Source organism: Petaurus breviceps, unplaced genomic scaffold (genome assembly GCF_028583685.1).
Source record: "Petaurus breviceps papuanus isolate PSGF00001 unplaced genomic scaffold, PetGlider_PUasm1.0 185, whole genome shotgun sequence".
NCBI classification, from domain to species: Eukaryota; Metazoa; Chordata; class Mammalia; order Diprotodontia; family Petauridae; genus Petaurus; species Petaurus breviceps.
In genome coordinates, this window is record NW_027185797.1 from 25,021,451 (window position 1) to 25,043,269 (window position 21,819).

Genomic DNA, 21,819 nt, shown 5'->3' on the forward strand with positions numbered 1-21,819 from the left:
AGGAAAGGAGAGAAGGAGAGAGACAGAGAGAGAAAAAAAGGAAGGAGGAAGGAAAGAGAGAGACAGAGAGCTGATGGCTCAGAGGGCCGATTGAGACATTTTGGGGATTGTGGAAATGGAGGAGTTGGACACCGGAAATTTGTTTTGCTTAACTACACCTGTTTGTAATGGATTTAGTTTTTCTTGCTTTATCCTTTGGGGGTGAGGGATGTGAGTGTGAATAAGGACTTGAAGATAATTTTTTTAAAGAACTGCTATTCCTCACTTCAAGTACCTACACTGTATAAAGCACCCTACTAGGTTCTGGGGATACAAAGCCAAAAAACGAAGATCTCAGTCATCAAAAAGCTTACTTGTATAGGGTTAGAATAGAAGATGCTAAGGTCCCCCCATGATCAGAATCTGTGAACCTGAGGCCAGACCCTCCTTATGTTCGCACGAACTCAACGCCTGCTTCCTCTTCCCCTTACATCTCACGCTTGTGACATTCTGCAGGACCCCCCCCTCCCCCCCCACAGATCGCCAGAAGAAGGGTCTGCAGTCTTTTCTCAGCAGCAGCTGGCACGCCTTGTTTCTGATTCATTTGGTCTGTGAATCCTCCATTCTGTCTGTGAAGTCACAGATTGCAAACTCCTCTGAAGCAATGACTCAAGACTCGGGAGCATATTGATGAGTTATTTCACACAATGTTGGTCTTTCACCAGTTTTAATAAAACAAAAAAGCCAAGTCCTTGGCCAGCTCCACTTTCAGAGGCCCTTGCCTTTCCCTCTTGTCTGGTCTGGGCCTTCCACTCCTCCCAGCCCCCACATCTGTGTAAGAAAAGTGATGTTGGTCATTCTGTCCAAGTTCCCCACATGGCTGACCAGAAGAGAGACGCCTTTTGTTCCAATCCTTCAGGGAAATGAGGAAAAGGCCTGAATCCCTCAACTTGTCTAGTCTGGCATTTCATCCGCCATTGTCCTGGTAGACTTGGATAAAGTCTTTCCAGGAAGCCTCAGGAGAAGCTGGCAAAGTCCTGGGGTGTCCACTGTGTCTGTGTTTAAAACCAGACCTGGAGTCATAGAGGAAGCTCCAAGGAGTGTTCAGAGGGGTAGTGAGACCTCGGGTTATGGCCCCCAGGGGCCATCGTGCTCAGCATCTGTGCATCGGGGAACCCCCCCCCATCCTGCCCTTCCCTGAGCCTCCTTCTTTCCCCAGTTTAACTCAAACGACACCAACAACAAAAAAAAATCACTGTTATTGTCAGCCTTGCCGCCCTCTGAGCCTGAGCGTGTGTGACACTCGCATAAGCTCCATGCCAAACTTTTAGGCCTGCTGGGACCTAGAGACCTCAGGGGCCATGGAATCCAAACTCCTTATTGGACAGACCAGAAAACCCAGACCCGGGGACTTACCTGCAGGAGTGGCTTAAGCACAGTCTGAATTGGGTTCTGAACTTCAGGAGCTAAGTAAGACCTTAAAGGGGAAATTCAGCATATCAAGGATGGGCAGAGAGTGGAGTGGGATCTGCCCGTGCTGGGACAGTGAGGTCTTTCTGGAATTCCATCCGCCTAGTACCTGAGAAGCTGAAAAACCCTTTGCAGACATTACTGAGTGAATGAATGTACCAGCATTTGTGAAGAGCTTCCTGGGGGATCCGAAAACAAAGGGGAAACTTCCCCTGCCCTCACAAGCCTACCTTCTAACAGGGCAGGGGTTGCCTGGGAGGAGGGCAGCCCCAGGGACTCCAGCATAGTTCTAGGATGAGGAATGACTGATGTCCTTTGCGCTGGATTACTGTTCAGCTAGTTACAGAGCAGGAAGCCAAAAGGATGTGTGGGGACAGCTCCATTTTACAGACAAGGAGCTAGAGGCCAAGGAACTTCCCAGGGCTTCACAGCTAGTAGGTGTCTGAGCAGGATTGGAAGCCGGCTCCTCCCAAGTCTTTGTTGGGCATGCCTCACGTTTCATAAAGCCATGTATTATGTTCATGTTTATGATTGAAACAGTTCATCCTTCTTGGGTCCAGTGGCTGGGCTCTGCCTCCTCTGCCCCTCCAGTGTCTCCGAGAAGCCCGTGAGTGATGCACACAAGGCATCTCTTATTGACCTTCGAAGGGAGAAAACAGCAGGACCCTGGCAGGGCCCATCACGCCCAGTGGAGGTGGCACTTCTGGAACCTCTCTGGGGAACCATGGACCAAATGACCTGGACCTCCTCATCCCTACCTCCCCCTGGAATTTGAGTTCGGTTTGCCATTCCCATGGCATGGTTTTTGTGTTACAGTCTGCACTTACTTCATGACTTCGGGATTCCAGGTTTTACTGGTATGTACCCAGCCTCTGTTGGTGCACGTCACATCCCTTCTGTGTATGACCATGTGCAGAAGCTGCTGTGGCTGAAGACAGGTCTTCCATGGTATACAGCCCTGGACTAGGAAGGCTGAGCCCCGCCCTCCACAGGGAGGCTTTTGGAGGGGGCAGCCTTTGAGAGCCCCTGGGCGCTTCTATCCAAGGAATTAGCTAAAGAGCGCCTCAGTGGAGGGGTGGACAAAGTATGGGACATGATCGCATGAGCTCAGGCTCTTCATGGATACAGGGGGTGCTGTGGCCAAGCCCCAGGGGAAGGCCATAGTTGAGGATAACTGCTGGGCACTTGCATTGTCCCTCTGTGTGTGAAAACAGACGGAACTGCAACACTTTCTGCTTTGCTTTCCCAGCCCTGCCTCGGGGATGGGCAAGAGCCGAACAAGCCAGGACTCCGTCAGGCAGATTTCATTCAGCACCGTTTCACATGCTTTTTCTGAAAAACTTGTTTTCCTCTAAATTATTCGGGGTTGAGATCTTAGTTGGGGGTCTGTTTTGTCTTGCTATGGCAGTGTTAATCTTTAGCCCTTAACCCTCCCCTGCCCTCAGAGTCCCATCTGGCCCTGCACCGAGGCGTGGTAGGCACCTCCTTTCTGAGGAGATTGCCTTGTGATCGGAGCCATCGGCCATCTCCTGTCCGGTTGCTGTCCCCTCCCATGACCCCATGCATCCATCCCCAGATGGCCCTCCTCTTCCTACCCAGCACCTGGCACCCTTTCACAGAAGACCAGATGCCATTAGGTCGTTGGGCCTTTTCTTGCGGGAAGAGGTTATGAAAGTCATGAGCCATGGCCACCCTCTCCCCACTGGCCCAAGACACCCTGCCGTGCTGGTTGTGATTTTCTTTGGGATCAGAGACAGCCGGCGGCCACACATAGCACAGCCCTTCCGCCTCCAGTCAGCCAATCAGCAGGCGTTAATTCAGAGCTGTCCTTCCCTCCCTCCCTCTTGTCCAATGTCCTGTTAATGATTTCCTGGTTCTCCAAAATTGACTTCTGTCTGTACCCACTCTCTCCCCCTTTAGACTGTAAGTTCCCTGAGGGCAGGGATTCTTTCTTCTTGGCCTTTGCTTATCCAGCACCGGCTGATGCACCCTCAGAGCCAGGCCCAGCAGGTGCTCAGTAAATGCTGCTGATTGATTGGAGTATGCTGTGTGCCTAGCACCGTGCTGAGCTCTGCCCTGCAGGAGCAGACACAGAGAAGAGGGTGCTCAGCCCACACCGGATGGGCTTAACACAGTTGCACACGTATCACCTGTATCAGATTGCTCGCCATCTTGGGTTGGCGGGAGGGAGAAAAATGCGGAACTCCAAATCTTATGAAAAATGAACGTTGAAAACGCTCTTTACATGTAATTGGAAAAATAAAATGCTATTTTCAGTTAACAGCAAATCTGGGACAGTCATGATCAGGGGGCTCAGGGAGGAGGGGACATTTGAGATGGGTTTTAAGGACCCCACGAATTCTGATTTGTGTGTCTGGATTGTTATCCCTCTATCAAGGAGTTTTTATTAAGTGCTTACTGTGTGCCCAGAACTAGGTTGAGTGCTGGAACTGGAGAAGATGACAGCTTTTCAGAGCTCACCACAGCCGGCAGGTGAGAAGGGAAGGGCCTCGAGGCCGCTTGTGGCCCTCTGGGTCCTCGAGTGTGGCCCTTTGGGGATTTGTTCTGTGAAGTTTGGATTCCGTCTAAGGGCTACCCTTGAGGATCTAGAGGCTCCCCACCCCTGGCTGTGACAAGTGACCAGACACTCCCACACCTGGTGAGTCATTAGGAATGCTGCTGGTCTTTATCTCCCTGCTTAGGTGGAGAACAGGCCACTTCCAGATTGTGGGAGCCCGGCTTTGGAGGTTGCTTTCTTGCAAAGCTATTTTGTGGTAGGACTGGCAAGTTTTATGGAGTCATCCATTTTTGTTTTTTTTTTTTTTTTTGAAGGATAGCTAGCCTAAGAAGAGAGCAAGCATTAACACTCATTATCTAGGACATGAAGAGTTCATAATTAACCTGGGTTGGAATATTACGGTTTACTTATAAAGAAAAATTTCACATCAGCCATTATCAGAACAAGCTAGCTTGGGAGCACATGGAAAGTGTTTGTAATGGAAAAGTTAGCAGATGCAAAAAATAACTTCTCCAGAGATGATCATGTTCTCTGACAGACCTGCTGCCACAGGTTGGGGAAATAGCAAACCATCTCAGTGGCAGGCTGGAAATGCCAGCAGCTTCTGCAAATAGAAATAGTTATCACAGCACTGGGGGAATCTGGCGGTGCTGGCTGAGGCCGAGTCCCCGGGCCAGGCTTCACAGCTGGACTCCTGCCCCCCATGGTGTGAAGCCTGCCTGGCATCCCCCAAACTCTCAGCCTGGGCTCCTTGGGAGGTCAGGAGCTGGAGGGAGCTTCCCCTGCCCAGGAGTCCCTCTTGGTCCAGAAATGTCACAAATCCACTCCATCCTTTGTCAAGATGGGCTTGTTCACATGGGGGCTCCTGGAGACCCAGCTGTCATGGACATAGGCCTTCAGAACCATCTCAGGCTCTTAACTGCCAGGCTCATCTGAGAGCCTGGATAGACAAGAGCTGCTCCCTGGGGGCTCTGAGGAGAATTAGGAAAAATCAGAGAACGTTAAAGTGTCTGCCTGGGATTCGTTATCTCTGATTGAGAGACTGGCTTGGTATCTAGTTAGGAGGCTTCAGACAGCAGCCATACAGGAGGCAGAAGGCCCCTGGGAGGAATGGCTGGTAGGTGGCTGATGCTGGGAGAGGGGAATCTAAGCCAGGAACCTGATGAGAAAAGAAGCCACATGACAAGGGCTGGTGTCATTACCTTGTGCCTTATGATTACAAGTGTCCTCTCATCTGACCCTCGTGGATGCTCCCTGGCTGTTACTTATTTATCCAACAAACCTGGCAGATTTCAGAATGTTTTCCCCCATCTGCACGAGTGTCTTCTCCCTTGTGTCTCATAGCCACCCCTCTGGCCATCTGGTGACGCCTGTGAGCCACTTCTCAGAATGGTGTTTTTAAATACACAAACTAAAATACAGAGGATTAAAAAGGAAACCAATTATATTGAAATATATTTATCAAAATATTTTTGTAAACTCAGGTAAAGAACTTCTGATGTGTAATAAGGCTTTTTGTGGCCAATGAAGTCTCACCCTTCAGGAGTTAAAAACTGATGGGGGAGGGATAGAAGCAGGCCATTCCGGAAGAGTGGGGGGCATTAAGCCTGCCTGGCCCAGAAGAGTGTGCCTCAGGGGCTTCCTCTGTGCCTTTGAACGAGTCGCTGCGCCTGGAGGTACTTTCTCAGCTACCGAAGAAGGGGTTTGGCCTGGCTGCTTGACCTTGTGCGCCCGCCATCTCCTTGGCCACTGCCCTCGGTCTGGCTGAGAGGAGGCTCGCTTAACCTTGGGGAGAGCTCTCCATACCGGGAAGCCAGGGGGCGGAGTGCGAGTTACTCAGGATTTCTTTTCTCTGTTCTCTCTGCAGCACATTAAACTTGTCGCTGAGTCGATGAAGGAGGAAGGGAAGGAGGAAGAGAAGAAGGCTGCTTAGGAGAGTTTGCCCACCGACTCCGTTCCTCAGAGTTGGCCGGTTACCTGATCTGGGCAGAATTGTGGAACTCCCCGGGCCTGGCCTCGGCTGTCTCCGAGGCTCTGCCCCTGCCAGCCCACCCTAGCTTGGGCTGGGGTTTAACCAGCAGGCTGGGCTCCGGCCAGCCTTCCTCCCCCCGACCCCCGCTCCCAGGCTGCCCCCAGGCCTCACCCTACACCCCCCCTCCCCCCGCTTCAGAATTCACTGAGGTAGCTGAAACCAGGGTCCGCCTTCCCCTTCTGCCCCGCTTTGGAAGAGGGGTCACTATGCATCGGGCTGACCTCTAGGCCCGCCCGCACTGGCTTTTTACTCCATTGGGCCTGACTTCTTTCCCTGGTAGTGTCTGATCGTCCCTTTCATCTTACTCCTGGTCTATTGATTTCACTTTAGCCTATCAGAGCCGATGGCTTTCCAGCTCTGCCCACCGTCCATCGCAGTGGCTGGGTTCTTTTGGCCCAGAGGAGCTCCCGGGGGCCCGTCCAGGCAGCTGGGGGGCACTGTGGGCACTGCAGAGGCTGGTCAGTGAGCCCAGCACGGCCCTCGGTCCTCGAGCTGTCCAGCCGCGGGCATGCTGCCCGGCCCGCTGCCCGGCCCGTTGCCCGGCCGGGTCCGCAGGGTATCGTGGCCGCGCCTCTTCCAATACCTCCGTCCTGGGTCTTCACCGCAGTGTGCTCATGGATTCTCTGACTCGTTAAAATGATAGTAACAGTTATTAAAGACAAAGATGCATGACTGCTAAGTTTGTGTGTGGGCTGACATGTCTCTGATGCATTCTGTCCCCGGCCGGTCTATGGTCTCCCCCTCCCACCCCCGCACGTGCCGTCCCAGAGGCCCCTGGGAAGAAGGCAAAAGAGGGAACCCTAACCTAAGCCCCCCAGATCGAGGGACTGAGCTGGCCCCTTCTCCTTTCTGAGTCCGTGAAGGGATGGGGCCAGGCCACATGGCCGGCGACGATGTACCGAAGAAGCACAGCTGGGCTGGGAGGAGGCCACCTGGGGCGTGCCCACTCCGGGACACCTGCCGGTGATAGGCCAGCTAGGAGCTGAGTGAGCTCTGCCCGAGAACCAGCAGCGTTCAGTCTGGCGGGGAGCTAGCTGCCCAAGATTCCCGGGAGCGGATGGATGCGCCCACTGCCTGGCGAGCCCGCTCGGGCCGGAGCCGGCTGGGCCAGGGCGAGGAGGAAGTGAAGAGAGCCTCAGCCGCACCCAGTCCAGCAGGGGCTGCCCGGGACCCGGTGTAAGCCGGCTCCTTCCCTCCCTGACACCGGGCTGGAAGATCAGCTGAGAGCCGAACCAGCGCGTTCGGTAATAGCCGAACCAGCGCGTTCGGTAATAGCACCTGCCATTAAGCTAACGCCAGGGGCTCCCTCCGCAGGTGTTCTTGGTCCAGCCATGGTCATCCTATCTCTGCCGAGGCTCTTTCTTTCTGCTAAATCATATGGCAGGAGTATCTCTGGGGAGCCCTGCCTGGCCCGCCGTGGGTCGTAGCACCTGGGTATCGAGGGAACCTGGGGGCCCGAGGGGTTAGCCAGTAAGGGGGACCAGCTTGGAGGGAGTCCTTAAAAGAGACTAGAGAAAACCCCATGTAGGAATCGACACTTTCTCATCCATTTTCATCATCATCATCCAATGATGGACAGTTAGAAAGGAACTTATCGCTCATTGGAGCCAACCCCCTCCTTTTACAAATAAGGAAACCGAGGCCCAAGGAGGGACTTGTCCATACGCATAGTGAGCATCAGAGATGAAATTTGAACATAGTCCTCTGAGTATTTCTTCTTTGTGTCACAGCCTCCTTACCAAAGACAACCTAGGAGGGAAACTGTCATAGCCCAGGGTCATATAAACAGGGAGTGGCAGAGCCAAATTTGAACCCCCTGCTTCCCATGCACAGTCTAGGTAAACTGTATAAGCAATGCTGGATCGTTGAGGGGGGGTGACCATATGAAAAGAATGACTCATGCTTCGGAAACTCCTTCGTATTTAACAACCCTAGGCATTATTATTGCCATTTTACAGAGGAGGGGACTGAGGCTCCTTGGCTTGCCTTGGGTCACAAAGCTGGACCTCCAGCCATCCACTGCCCTAACCCAGAAGCTTCCCCTACAGTGTCCAGCCTGGGCAGGGTGAGGGGGGTGTGCTGGGGCCAAGCCTAGATATCTCTCTCTCTCTCTCTCTCTGTTTTTCTCTGTCTCTGTTTCTTTCTCTCTCTGTCTCTCTGTCTCTGTCTCTGTCTGTCTGTCTGTCTGTCTCTCTCTCTTTCTGTCTCTCTCTCTCTTTCTCCCCCTCACCTAGATTACTCAGGTAACAAGCAATTAAAGTGTGAGAAGATTGGGAGGGCAGGCAGAGGCCAGGCTGGGAAGGGCTTCCCAAGACAAACAGAAATTAGGGAGGATAACTTCCTCCCAGGAACATTGCTTTGGTTCCTGATGGCATAGTCCAACACACTCTTACAGCCTATTTGAGGGAGAATTGGGGGATGAGCTTTTTTACGCAGCCCAAGTTCAGGGCTGTTTTCTGCAGCTAAGATGAGGCCACAAGTCAGTCCTCTCTCTGGAAAGCCAGAGCATTTCCCAGATGGTTGCTGTTGGCCTGGGGCTCTCTTGATTAGGCTGCCTTGCCAATGAGCTCTCCCCTTAATGTCTGTTTGGCAACAACTAAAAATAGACTGTGGGTCAGAAGTCACTCTGGACACTGGAGGACCCTGGAGTCAGGAAGGGCAGCTAGGCTCTTAATGTTCCATTCTGGGGCAGAGCTTCACATTCCCCAGTTCCCTGTGGGCACAGGTGACCCCAGTCCTACCCAGGCTCCCATGGCTATCCACTCACCTCTTCATCAAGGACGGGCACTCTCCCCCAGAACTCAGCTCACCATCCCTTAGAAAAAGGAGGCAGCTGCCTGGTTGGATTTCTCCACTGTCCACCAGCTGATGCCTGGTGTTACCTCCTCTTCCCAAGTCTAACCACGATTGGTGTTTTGGCACCACGAGAAGGGATCTTGTAGCCCTTTGCATTCGGCCTACCTCCATCTAGGTTCTTCTGGAACAAAAGCAAGCCCGCCTATCCCTGCTCCCCTTTGTAACCTTTGCTTAGCTTGAGACAAAGGCAAGAACCTATGGGCTGCAGACCCATTCAGAATTGGGGGTATTTGCCAGGGAAGGCAGGTGGGAGTGAGGCAGTTTCAAGGCAGGCGGTACCCTGGGGGAGCAGGTATTTGCCCACTGGTGAGAAGAATAAAATATGGAAGCCCTGCATCTCAGCTCTGTGGAGGGGCACGGGCGAAAGTCCTCTGGTGGTGAAGTTCTTGGCACAAAGGGCTCAGAGTCAGAAACAGATCAGGTTTGATCACTAGGATGAGGATGCATCAATTACCACCTGCCTTGTCATTGTGGCCTTTCCCTAAGCCCTGCTGAGGACTTCTTCCACTGGTACTGAGCTCCTTGAGAGCAGGGAGGGGGTCTCCCTTTTCTGTCTGAGTTCCGGGGCTCAACACTTGCTAAGTGCTAAATAAATGCTATTCGTTCTTTGTGGGGGGAGGCAAATTGAGCAGTTTTCAGATTTACAAGGTAACAAACGACCTTGCACTGTGATGCTCTGGAAAGATAGCTGAATTTCATATCTCAGCCCCAGCCATGCCTCTTACCGGGAGTTGTGTAACCATGGGAAAGACCCCCAATCTCTGGTCCTCATTTTCCAAATTAGAAAAATGGGCCGAAGTAAGGCAATGTGCTGAAAAACCTGAAAATGCTACTAAAAAGTGAGTTTTCATTGCTGTCTGGTTCTTGAAAAGCTCTGCAAGATTTTCATCGGAAATCTGTAAAGTGGGTACATCTGGGTTAGATAATCTCCGGTGCACCAGGAAAAGTGGAAATATATCAGAGGTGCAGCCATGAGAGATAGTCAAAGTTCTTTGCCCCTTTGGAGGGACAGACCTGCTTCTCCCCACAGTACCCTCTGACCCTTAGAGAGGGAATAATAATGGTGTAATCTGTTAGGTGCCTCACCGAGCTTTTTACAATGTGGCTGATGCATCACCCTCGATTACTGATAATACAATGAAAAAACCCATTTTGCTCTTGGCGCTGACGAAGTTCCTAAAATCATGATGCTTTCTCATCTTGTGCTAAGGAAACCCTCCACTCCCTTCAAATAAATCAACCTGAACTTGGAGCAGTGGTGGATAATTATCTATCAGTCTACAAGCTGGAAGTGCTGGGCATTCACTAAGACAAAAGTAAAACTTTTCCTGCCCTCAAGGTGTTCACGATTTATTCCCACCCACTCCCACCCCCTACCCTTCATTCTCACGGCCCCAGAAGAAATGGGACTTGGCTGACTAGTCTTAAGCCAGAATAAAGTTATCATCAGATCAGCTCAATGGTTGTGGGGCCCTCCCACCCCGGTAAACTGAGGAGCTCAGAAAAAGCTTAAGGCCAACTCAAGTTCAGATTATCCCAAGAAAAGGAAAATAACCTTGCGATGGCGGTATGGGGCCTGAACAAAGTGCTTGGCCTCTTAGGGACTCTGCTAAGGCCCGTCTAGCTCATGTGATTCTTACTTATATCATCTATGCTATAAAGTAAATGTCAGTCTAATGTTCCAGTCATTCTAAAGTGAAGAAGTGGCCACTTGGATGGACCCTGGAGTCAAGGCTGGGAGGGCGGCAATGAGTCCACAAAAAGGAATCTGGCCAATCGCACCTGTGGATGCCACGAGTTGTATGCGCCACGCACACGTGGTCAGGCGTCCCTGAGGTCCCCAAATCCTCCGTTGTGTCCTGGCTCGGCACTCTTTTTTTTTTTTTTAAAGCAATTGGGGTTAAGTAACTTGCTCAAGGTTACACGGCCCGGTGTTTCTGGGTGGGTGCTGAGTGTCTGAGCCTGGGATTCGATCTCCAGATCTTCTCAACACTGGAGCCGGTGCTCTTACTTGCTGTGCTACCTGGCCGCCCCCTGGCTCAGCACTCTTGAGGAGCAATCGTGCTTCCAAATATCAATGGCAGCAGGCCATAGCTGGAGAGAAGAGGGCCCTACCAATCCATGAACACTTATTACATGCCAGCTGTGTGCCAGGCTGGGCTAAAGGCCAGATCAAGCGCTAGCCTGCATCACTGCCCCAGTGAGCCCAGTGGGAGCCCTTCTAGAGAGGTCCAATCAAGAGTCAAGCTGGGAGGGGCCATGCTATGAGCTCTAGCTTAATCCCTTTCTTTTTATAAATGGAGAATCTGGGGCCCAGAGAGATTAGGTAATTTAACCCTTGAACAGCTGGTATTTATCTAGAGCTCCGTGCACCTTACAAGATGGCAGAGACAAGACTCAAATGCAGGTCCTCTGAATCCAAAGCTGTTGCACTACACTGTTCAAACCAAGCAGACGAAGACTCACCGAAGGCCCACGTTTTTGTTCAAAAAGTTTAAAACCCTGGTTTTCCATAGAAACAATCGATCAATAAGAATTTAATTAAGGCCTGAATCCAGGCATTGCAGTACCAAAATGGAAAGACTTTTCACGGCATTGGGTGAGAGAACCAAGAAATGATTGAAGATGTATTTTATGTAGGGAAGTCACAGCTTAATCTAGACAGTGAGAGTGAAGAATTTGGAAGAAGACCTATAGCAGGACAGATGAGTGGTTTATACACACATGTATCATGCATATGTACATATGCATACACCCACACATGTATGTATGTGTATGTATACATATATGTAGGGTTTATATGTCTATTTTAACTTCAATATTGGTGCTGTGTAAAGAGGGCTGCATTTGGAGCCAGAGTACCTGGGTTTAAATCTTAACTCAGCTCATTACTGCCTGTCTGACCTAGGACTAGCAGCCCCCAAGGCCACTTCCAGCCCCAAACTATGATCCCACGAATCTTTCAATCTATGGCCACAATGATCTCATTCCCAATTGTCCACTGGGAATCACTACTTGGATGTCAAGTTCAACTTGACCATCTGGGAGTCACCCAAACAGCCGCGTGTCTCCATTCTGTGGCTGGTATCGCCATCGCTCCACTCACACAGGCTACAAAGCCTGGAGTTACCTCCCTCTTCCTTCTCCTCCCATCTTGAGGAGATGTATAAGGAACAGGTAGATAGATGAGGAGGAGAACCAAGAGAAACTGGGGGCATGAAAATCCAGAAAGGAGGGGAAGGGGCTCATCATTGTCAAATGCTGAAGAGATCAAGGCTGACCATTGAGAAAAACCTGCTGGATTTGGTCATGAAGAGTTCACTGATAAAGTCTGGCTGTGTTGGTTGAATGATTAGGTGAGAGGTGAGACCACAGAGGTTGAGAAGGGAGCAAAAAGTGTCTTTGCTTTTGAACCCAATAACCCGAGTGTGATGACAGATACACAAGGAGGCAATGAACACATGAATTACGCAGAAAACCAGCTCAGTGTTGTGGAGTGGGCAACGAGCAGCACTTTGAGGATGACAAAGCATTTTCTTCACATGGGCCCTCTGAGGCAAGCAGCGCAGTCATAACCAAAGCTCTGAGGACAAGTGACTTGGCCAGGACCACACAGCTAAGGACTGCCTTAGTTCAAGCTTGGATCTTCTGGGAGTCCAATACTTTCTGTTTGATTCCCGACTCCAGCATTTATGGAAACTTGGATTCTCCTTTTTCTTACCTGTGAAATGGAGATAACAACACCTGCCCAGGTCACTTCACTGGAAGTATCATGAGCATCCAAGAGGAAGCTGATACAAAGTACTGTGAAGCAAGGTCCTCCACTCTCTCTCTAATGTCTCTTGGCATGTGAAACCATCTGGTCTTTTCCTTTGTGAGGAGGAGACTCTGGTTGCTAGGGCTGTTATGATGAACATCCTTGGGCCTCTGGTCCACCCACTGCAGCCAGAGGGCACAAAGCAGTTCAGAGAACCCATTCAGCCCTTACCTGTCCTTCAAGGCCCACACATCATCCTGTCTGGTCTTTTGTCTTGTGCCCACCAAAGGCCCTCGGATGTAGTAGCTTAGTAAATACTTCCTTAAGTGCTTAAAACATCAATGTATCCTCGCGGGACCAGGCGGCTCTCCATATACAGGGGTCCTAGGAACTAAACTCGAGTCCTGCTACTTCCTAACCTCTCACCAATACAAGGGTCCTGCAGATGCTCATTTCCGTCAATTAAGGGTCCTTCAATGCATGCAATTATTCATCCAGCTGTTGTCTAACACATTTGTCTAATTCGTTCTGTAAAACTTGGATGGGGGGGAGTGGCTAGGTGGCACAGTGAGTAGAGCATGGGTCCTGAAGTCAGGAGGACCTGAGTTCAAATACCATCTCAGTCACTTAACACACACACACACACACACACACACACACACACACACACTAGCTGTGTGACCTTGGGCAAGTCACTTAACCCCAACTGTCCACCAAAAATCAAAACAAAAAAAAAAACTTGTCTTGGGTCAAAGGGCTGCACTTGAGGGCTACATGTGGTCTCAAGGCTGCAGGTCCCCCCCCCCATCTGATCTCATTTGCAGTAAGTTCATTTTACTTTTTCTTTAATTGATTCTCTATCCCACTGACCACAGGGGCTGTTCCAAATCCTTCTCTTCTCTCCTCAAGCTTCCACCACCCCAGAAGGAAGAAGCCCTATTCTTGTCTGGGATTTGAACTCTACTTAAAAAAGGGAAACCTTTCATAGTGACCTCCCTCTTTCCTCCTTCTTGTCATCTCAAAACCCCTTGACATCATCCCTCCTCTCTCCATCCTCCTTTCTCCTGGTCTCTTCACATAGTGCTTGTTCTCGCCAAGCCCAATCCCTCTTTGGGTGCCCTATCACAAGAAAGCACAGTGCCTGGCACAAAGTGGATGCCTAGTGAAGGCCTCCCCTCTCATCTGCAGAGGCAGTTTGCCCCTTCTATCATTTTTCCCTCTATCTACTGGTGCCTTCCTTGTACACCCAAGTCTCTTCATCCTTAAAAACCTCTCGCTTGCCATCCCTGCCACATACTGGCCTTTGTGTCTCCTTTCTCAACATTCTCCCCACTGAAAAAGGATTTCTCTTTGAGAATTCTTTCTTCTCAGCACTCCCACCTTTCTTTTCACCTTCTTCTGAACCCTCCATTGGTCTGGATCAACTACAACTGCCAAAAGTCACCAGGAAACTCTTTTTTAAAAATTTATTTTGTTAAAATTTCCCCAATTACATGTACAAAAATATTTTAACAAACATTCTTTAACATGCCGAGTTCCAAACTCTCTCTCTCCCTCCCTTCTCCACCCCTTGAGAAGGCAAGCAGTAGGATATCAATTATACATGTGAAGTCACGTAAAACATACTTCAATATTCGCCATGTTGTAGAAGAAAACATTGGCCCCCCCCAAAAAATACGAGAAAGATAAAGCTAAAAGAAAGTCTGCTTTCAGAATTCATCAGTTCTCTCTCTGTCATCAAAATTCATCTCATCAGTCACTTAACACACACACACACTAGCTGTGTGACCTTGGGCAAGTCACTTAACCCCAAGTGCCCACCAAAAATCAAAACAAAAAACAAAATTCAACACTTTTCATCATGGGGCCTTTGGAATTCTTTTGACTTCTTGTATTGATTAGAGTAGCAAAGTCTTTCACAGTTATCATTACATTACATACATAATTAAAAAAAAAGATGCTGGTTCTATTTGTAGCTAAAAATCTAATCAGCTTCAGGGCCATTTTTCTTCCTCCTAATCCTCCCTGAGTGGTTCCTGTCATCTGCTCTGGCCCTCTCCTTTTCCATCGGCTGCTTTAACCACTTTAACCTTAGCTGCTTCAGCAGGTGGGGAGTGAGCCACCCCTGTCCACTAATTTCGAGGCAAGGGACTTTGAAGCCAAGCTCTCCACCATGGCAGCCTTCATAGCGCTGGCCCCTATCGCTTCTCATAAGGCAGACTTTGCACCCCTCTGGCAGCTGGCCCTGCTTCCCTGCTGGGGAAATATCCAAGTTCTACATATGCTGGAACTCAGACATGCACTGGGCACTCCCTTCTACGTGATGCCAAGTTCTTCCTAAAGGTCTCAGACAAGGTTGGCATCGGGACACATGTCCAAAAACCAGTAGCTTAGCCATAAGTAGATAATTAGCCAAAAGTAATAAAAAATGATTACTTATTTTTAACATTCCTTTTTTTAAAAAATTTGAGTTCTAGATTCTCTCTCCTCTGTCCCTTCCCCCACCCATTAAGAAGCCAAGCAACATATCAGTTATATTTGTGAAATCATGCAAAACATATTTCAATTTTAGCCACATCAGAAAAAAAGAAGCAAGAACAATAAAATGAAAAAAGTATCATCATGAGTCCTTTGGAATTGTCTTGGTTCATTGTATTGATTAGAGTAACTAAGCCTTTCATGGTTGATCATCATTACAATGCTGCTGTTACTGATACAATGATCTACTCATTTCACTTTGTATCAATTCATATAGGTCTTCCCAGATTTTTCTGAAAGCCTGCTGCTTGTCATTTCTTATTTATAGCACAATAGTATTCCATCACAAGCAGATAACACAACTTGTTCAGTCATTCCCCGATTGATGGGCATATCCTCAATTTTCAGTCCTTTGCCTCCACAAAAAGAGCTTTTATAAATAATTTTGTACATATAGGCCCTTTTAACTTTTTAATGATTTCTTTGGGATACAGATCTAGTAGTAGTATTGCTGGATCCAAGGGTATGCACAGTTTGGCTGCCCTTTGGGCATGGTTCCAAATTACTCTCCAGAATGGTTGGACCAGTTCACAACTCCACCAACAGTGTGTTTGTGTCCCAATTTTTCCATACCCCCTCCAGCATTCATCATTCTCTTTTTCAGTCATATTAGCCAATCTGACAGGTATGAAGTGGTGTCTCAGAGTTGTTTTAATTTCCCTTTCTCTGATTAATAGTGACCTAGAGCATTTTTTCATGACTATCAATAACTTGGATTTCTTGTTCTGGAATCTGTCTATTCATGTCCTTTGACTATTTATTAACTGGAGAATGGGTCTTATTTTTATAAATTTGGCTCAGTTCCCAATATTTGATAAATGAGGCCTTTATCAGAGAAACTTGATGTAAACTTTTTCCCATTTTGACTTTTCTTTCTAATTTTCACCTCATTTGTTTGTGCAAATTAGCTTCATCTAATCAAAATTATCTGTTTTACTTCCTGTGATTCTATCTCTTGTTTGCCATAAACTCTTCCCTTATCCATAGATCTGGTAAGCACCTTTTCCCATGCTCCCCTAATTTACTTATATCACTCTTTACCACTTAGTCATTTTGACCTTATTTTGGTATACAGTGTGAGATATTAGTCTATGCCTAGTTTCTGCCAAACTGCTTTCTGGTTTTCCCAGCAATTGTTGTCAAATAGTGAGTTCTTATTCAAAAAACTTGAATCTTTGGGTTTATCAAACATTAGATGGACAGCTAGGTGGCACAGTGGATAGAATGATGAGACTGGAGTCAAGGAGACTCATCTTCCTGAGTTTGAATCTGGCCTCAGACACTTCCTAGCTGTGTGACCCTGGGCAAGTCACTTTATCCTGTTTGCCTCAGTTTCCTCATCTGTAAAATAAGCTGGAGAAGGAAATGGGAAACAACTTCTGTGTCTTTGCCAAGAAAACCCTAAATGGGGTCACAAAGAATTGGACATGACTGAACAACAAAAATTCTGTACCTAATCTTTCCCACTGATCCATTACTCTATTTCTTAGCCAGTACCAGATTGTTTTAATGATCACCACTTTGTAATGCAGTTTGAAATCTGGTACTGGGAGGTCATCTTCTTTCATAATTTTTTCACTGGTTCTCTTGATATTCTTAACCTTTTGTTCTTCCAGATGAATTTTATTATTTTTTCTCACTCTTTAAAATAATTCTTTGGTATGTTTGGCATAACACTGAATAACTAAATTAACTTAGAATGGTGATTTTTTTAATTATATTGGCCTGACCTACCCATGAGCAATTAATATTTCTTCAGTTGTTTAGATCTATCTTTATTTGTGTGAAAAGTTTTTTGCCTTTGTGTTCCTACAGTCCCTGGGTTTATCTTGACAGGTAGACTTCCAAGTATTTTACATTTATGACAGTGATTTTAAATAGAATTCTCTATCTCTCCCAGCTGTGTTTTGTTGGTAATATATAAAAATGCTGTTTTTTTTAATCCTACAACTTTGCTGAAGTCATTTCTTCAACTAGTTTTTTGGTTGATTATCTAGGATTCTTTAAGTATACCATCATATCATCTGCCAAGAGTGATAGTTTAGTTTCCTCACTGCCTATTTTTATTCCTCCATTTTTTCTTGTCTTATTGTTATGACTAACATTTCTAATACAAATATTGAACTAGTGAGTGGTGGACATTCACCCCAATCTTGCTGGGAAGGCTTCAAGTTTATCCTTTCATAGATAGTGCTTGCTTTTGGTTTTAGATACTATTTATCATCTTAAGGTTCCATTGATGCTTATGCTTTTTGTTTGTTTTTAAAATTTTTTTTTGATGCTTATGCTTTCCTTCTGTTTTTAATAGGAATGGGTGTTGTACTTAATCAAAAGCTCTTTTGTGGTGGTAAAGAATTGGAAATCAAGGGAATCCATTGAGGAATGGCTGAACAAGTTGTGGTATATGAATGTAATAGAACACTATTGTTACAAGGAATGATGAGCAGGTGGATTTCAGAAAAATCTGGAAAGACTTATATGAACTGATGCTTAGTGAAATGAGCAGAACCAGAACATTGTACAGTAACAGCAACATTGTGCAATTATCAACTATAATACACTTAGCTCTGCTCAGTAATGCAATGATTAAAGACAATGTCAGAAGATTCGTGATGGAAAATGCTGACCACATCCAGGGAAAGAACTATGGAGTCTGAATGTAGATTGAGGCATACAATTTTCCCTTTTTATTGTTTTTTTTTTCTTTCTCATGGTTTTCCCCTTTTGCTATGTCTTCTTTCACAACATAATTAATGTGGAAATATGTTTAACATGGTTGTACATGTACAACTTATATCAGATTGTTTGCTGTCTTGGGGAGGGGGAAGAGAAAGAGGGGAGGGAGGAAAAATTTGGAGTTCAAAATCTTACAAAGATGAATGTTGAAAACTATCTTTACATGTAACTTGAAAAATTAAATGCTATTAAGTATTTTAAAAAAATTTTTGAACTTAAATACAAAATGGGGGGGTGGTGGTAAGCATTGCCATGAATAAAGCAGACCACAAGAGAGGATTCAGTATAAAACAATAAATTTCCATTTCAAAAAGCCTACATAATAAATGCTACACATTGTTTTCAAAGCTGCGCTCAGCTTTTTTTTTTTTTTTTTGGTTTTTTTTTGCTTTCCCCTTTGTCCTTTTTTTTTTACTTTATTTTGCCCCCTCCCTCCTCCCACCAACCTAAAGAAGGCTCCAATTAACTGTGGATGGATTCTGGTTTGTAATTCATTTTGCTATCCACTTCTATTTTATGGCTGAGCTTATTTGATTCACATTCATACTTATTAACTGTGCATTTCCCTCCATCCTGTTGGGTTTTTCTTCCTGTTTATCCTTTCATTTCTTTTTATTCTGGTCCTCCCCTAAGGTCTGTATTACTTCTGACCACTGCCTTCCTTCATCTGGCCTCTCTTTTATCACTACCATCACTCCCTTTTCTCTTAACCTCTTCCCCTCTTCCTTCCCTGGTGGGTAAAATCAATCTCTTATTTCCAGTTGAGTGTGTATATATGCGTATTTTCCCTTCTTTGAACCAATAAAGTTCTTAGGAGTTACATATATCATCTTCCTATACAGGAATGTAAACAGTTTAACTTTATTGAGACCCTTATGCTTTTTCTTTCATGTTTACATTTTTATGCTTCTCTTGAGTCTTGTATTTCAAAGCAAATTTTTCTATTAATCTCTGGTCTTTTCATTAGGAATGCTTTAAAGTCCTCTATTTCATTAAATATCCATTTCTCCCCCTTGAAGGATTATACTTGGTTTTCCTGGGTAGGTTATTCTTGGTTACTCTTAGCTCTTGTCTTCCAGAATATCATATTTCAAGCCCTCTGCTCCTTGTGTGACCCTGACTATGGCTCCAGGATATTTGAATGGTTTTTTCCCTGGCTACTTGAAGTATTTTCTCCTTGACCTTAGAGCTCTGGAATTTAGCTGTAATATTTCTAGGAGTTTTCATTTTAGGATCTCTTTCAGGCAGTAATCTGTGGATTCTTTCTATTTTTGTTCTACCCTCTAGTTTTAGGATGTTGAGGCAGCTTTCTTTCCTTTATACTTTCTTGTACTATGATGTCTAAACTCCTTCTTTGATCATGACTTTCAGGTAGTCCAGTAATTCTTAAATTATCTCTCCTCGATCTATTTTTTAAGTCAATTGTTTTTTCCAGTGAGATATTTCATATTTTTTCCCCTAGTCTTTTGACTTTGGTTATTTCCTGATTTCTCATGGAGTTATTAGCTTCTACTTGCCAATTCTTACTTTTAAGCAATTTTTTCTTCAGTGAACTTTTATACCTCTTTTTCCATTTTGCCAATTACATTTTAAGGTGCTATTTTCTTCAGTGTTGTCTTTTCGTAATGTTCTTCTTTTATCCTCATTTTGTTACCTGATTTTTCCTCTACCACTGATTTTGGAAATTATTTTTTTAGCTCTTCCAGGAATTTTATTGGTCTTCCATGTAATTCATTTTTTTCCCCTTTGAGGTTGCCTGTGGCTGTTTTGACTTTATTGTCTTCTTCTGAGTTTGTCTTGATCTTTCCTGTCACCATAGTAGCCTTTTATGGTCAGGTTCTTTGTTGTTTGCTCATTTTTTTTCTGACATAAGGTGCATGGGGGCATCGTCCCCAGCTTACTATTTTTTTGCATTGTTTTCAGAGAAAGTTCTGGGGTTTTGGTTCTTCCAAGGTGGTATGATCTGGGGAGATGTGTGTTCACTGTTCTCCTGATCTTTGCTCTGGTCCTTACACAGGGAAGGCCCTTGATCCCTTGGGATTACAATCAGTATTGCTCATCTGGGTTCATGCTCTCTTGGGACTAGAAGTGATGATATTGCCATCTCTTGACTAGAAAGTCTTCACTGCCCTTGAACTGTGACCCAGAGGTGGATATAAGCAGTGAAGTTATCAAACAGTGTCTGGTCCTGCATCCAGTGTTAGCACAGGGGTCCCCTGCAATCTCTTCCTGACCAGCCGCCAGGTTCCCTTACCACCTTTGGCTTGAGAGCTCCCAAAGCTGTCCCACCGAGTCCCACCACGGGTGTTGCCTTCTATGTATGCTCGCCATCAGCCCACACCTCCATTACAGATCTCTCCTCTCAACCTCCTACAATGTCTTGGGTTGAAGGAATGGCTTGCACTGACTCTGGGGCTTTGCTACTCCAGAATTTGATTTGAGGCATTTGGAAGGGAATGTTGGGAGAGTTCTGCTGAGTGCTTCTACTCTGCCATCTTGGCTTTGCCCCCAGAAGCACCACCAGTGACTTCTTAATGGTCAAACCCAATAGGATTTTCTCAATTGTCCCCCTTTACTTCCACAGATGACTTTTTATCACCTCCACTCTGGGTCTTCATGATGTTGTTCTCAGTTCTCCTGCCCGTCTGACAATTCTTTTCTAGGTCTCCTTTGCAGGACCTTTGTTCAACTCAAGCCTAATTGAGTGGACAGGAAGGCTCTGTGCTAGATGATTTTCTTTTTTCTATATACACTCTGTGCAACCTCATCATCCCCCATGGGTTCATTTATCATCTCCATGTGGATAATCCCAGAATCCATCACTTTCCTCCTAAATCCAACTTCTGCATTGTTGTTGATGGCATCAAAGTTCTGATCATATCCAGCTCATTAAACTCCAGGGGCTCCCTGTTCCCTCCAGGATCATATAGAAAATCCTTTGTTTGCCCTTTAAAGTTGTTCACTCACCCTTTCCTCTCCTCCTAAGTACACTCCTGGCTAGTGTCCTGCTCCACTTTCTGACTCCCGTCCTTTTCACTGGCCATTCCCTATGCCTGGAATACTATCCCTCCTCACGTCCACCTCCTGACTGACTTCAGGACCCAGTTCAAATCCTACCTTCTGCATGAGACCTTTCTGGTGTCCCCCACTCTCCCAATGGCTTTCCCTCTGAAATGCCTGTCTTCCTGTTTATAATGTGAGCTCCTTTGGGGCAGGGAATGTTTTTGCCTTTCTTTGTAGGCTCGGCACAGTGCCTGGCCAAGTTTGCCACCTCCGACTCATCCTCACATCTCCCTACCTGATATATCCAGGCAGATGACAAACTTCTCCACACCGAGGCCCTCACCTCCTCTTACCTGGACTCCTTCATCGGCTGATCTGTTCCCCCACCTTAAGACTCCACCTCTGTTCCATCCTCCCTCGAGCTGTGGAAGTGACTTACCTTCATCACAGACCCGTCACATCTCCCCAAGTTCTCCACACATTGGTTGCTTCTTGACTCTTCACTCCCCTCTCTGCAGCCTTGCCCTGGGATTTGGCTCAAGCTCCAACTTGAGGAGCAGAGTCTCTGCTTGGGTCCCTCCCCACTGAGGCCACCTTGTACCCTCCTTACATAGTACTATAAACATACATATGCTCCCTGAGGATAGGACTTCTTTATACAAATACTAGAACCTAGAATTCTGGAGTGAGATGAGACCCCTCACATGAGGAGTCACAACTCTGCTGAGCCCCCAGTGTCTATGGATGCAGCCCAGTGTTCAGTCAGCCAAGTCAGCCTCTCCTTTAAGGAATTTTGCCTCCCCTAAATCAAAAGTATATAGGGGCACTGCCCGTTTACCGAGCAAAGACTTACCTGACTCAGAGAGGATGGCAGTTCCAACCCAGATTGGATTCAATCTGCAAACTGCAGAAATCTGACAGAGAACACCG

General features: G+C 46.7%; 1 protein-coding gene across 5 annotated transcripts in view; it reads left to right on the forward strand.

Moving 5' to 3' along the window:
• The window catches only part of ANO10 (anoctamin 10), a 215,558-nt gene extending 208,880 nt beyond the window's left edge, over nt 1-6,678 (forward strand). For all 5 annotated transcript variants that reach the window (XM_069088596.1, XM_069088600.1, XM_069088597.1 and 2 more), the window contains one exon: nt 5,835-6,678. In XM_069088596.1, coding sequence (XP_068944697.1) covers nt 5,835-5,900 — 66 coding nt within the window. In that variant the 3' untranslated portion in view covers nt 5,901-6,678. The remainder of the gene's footprint in view (nt 1-5,834) is intronic.
• Nucleotides 6,679-21,819: the final 15,141 nt, after the last annotated feature.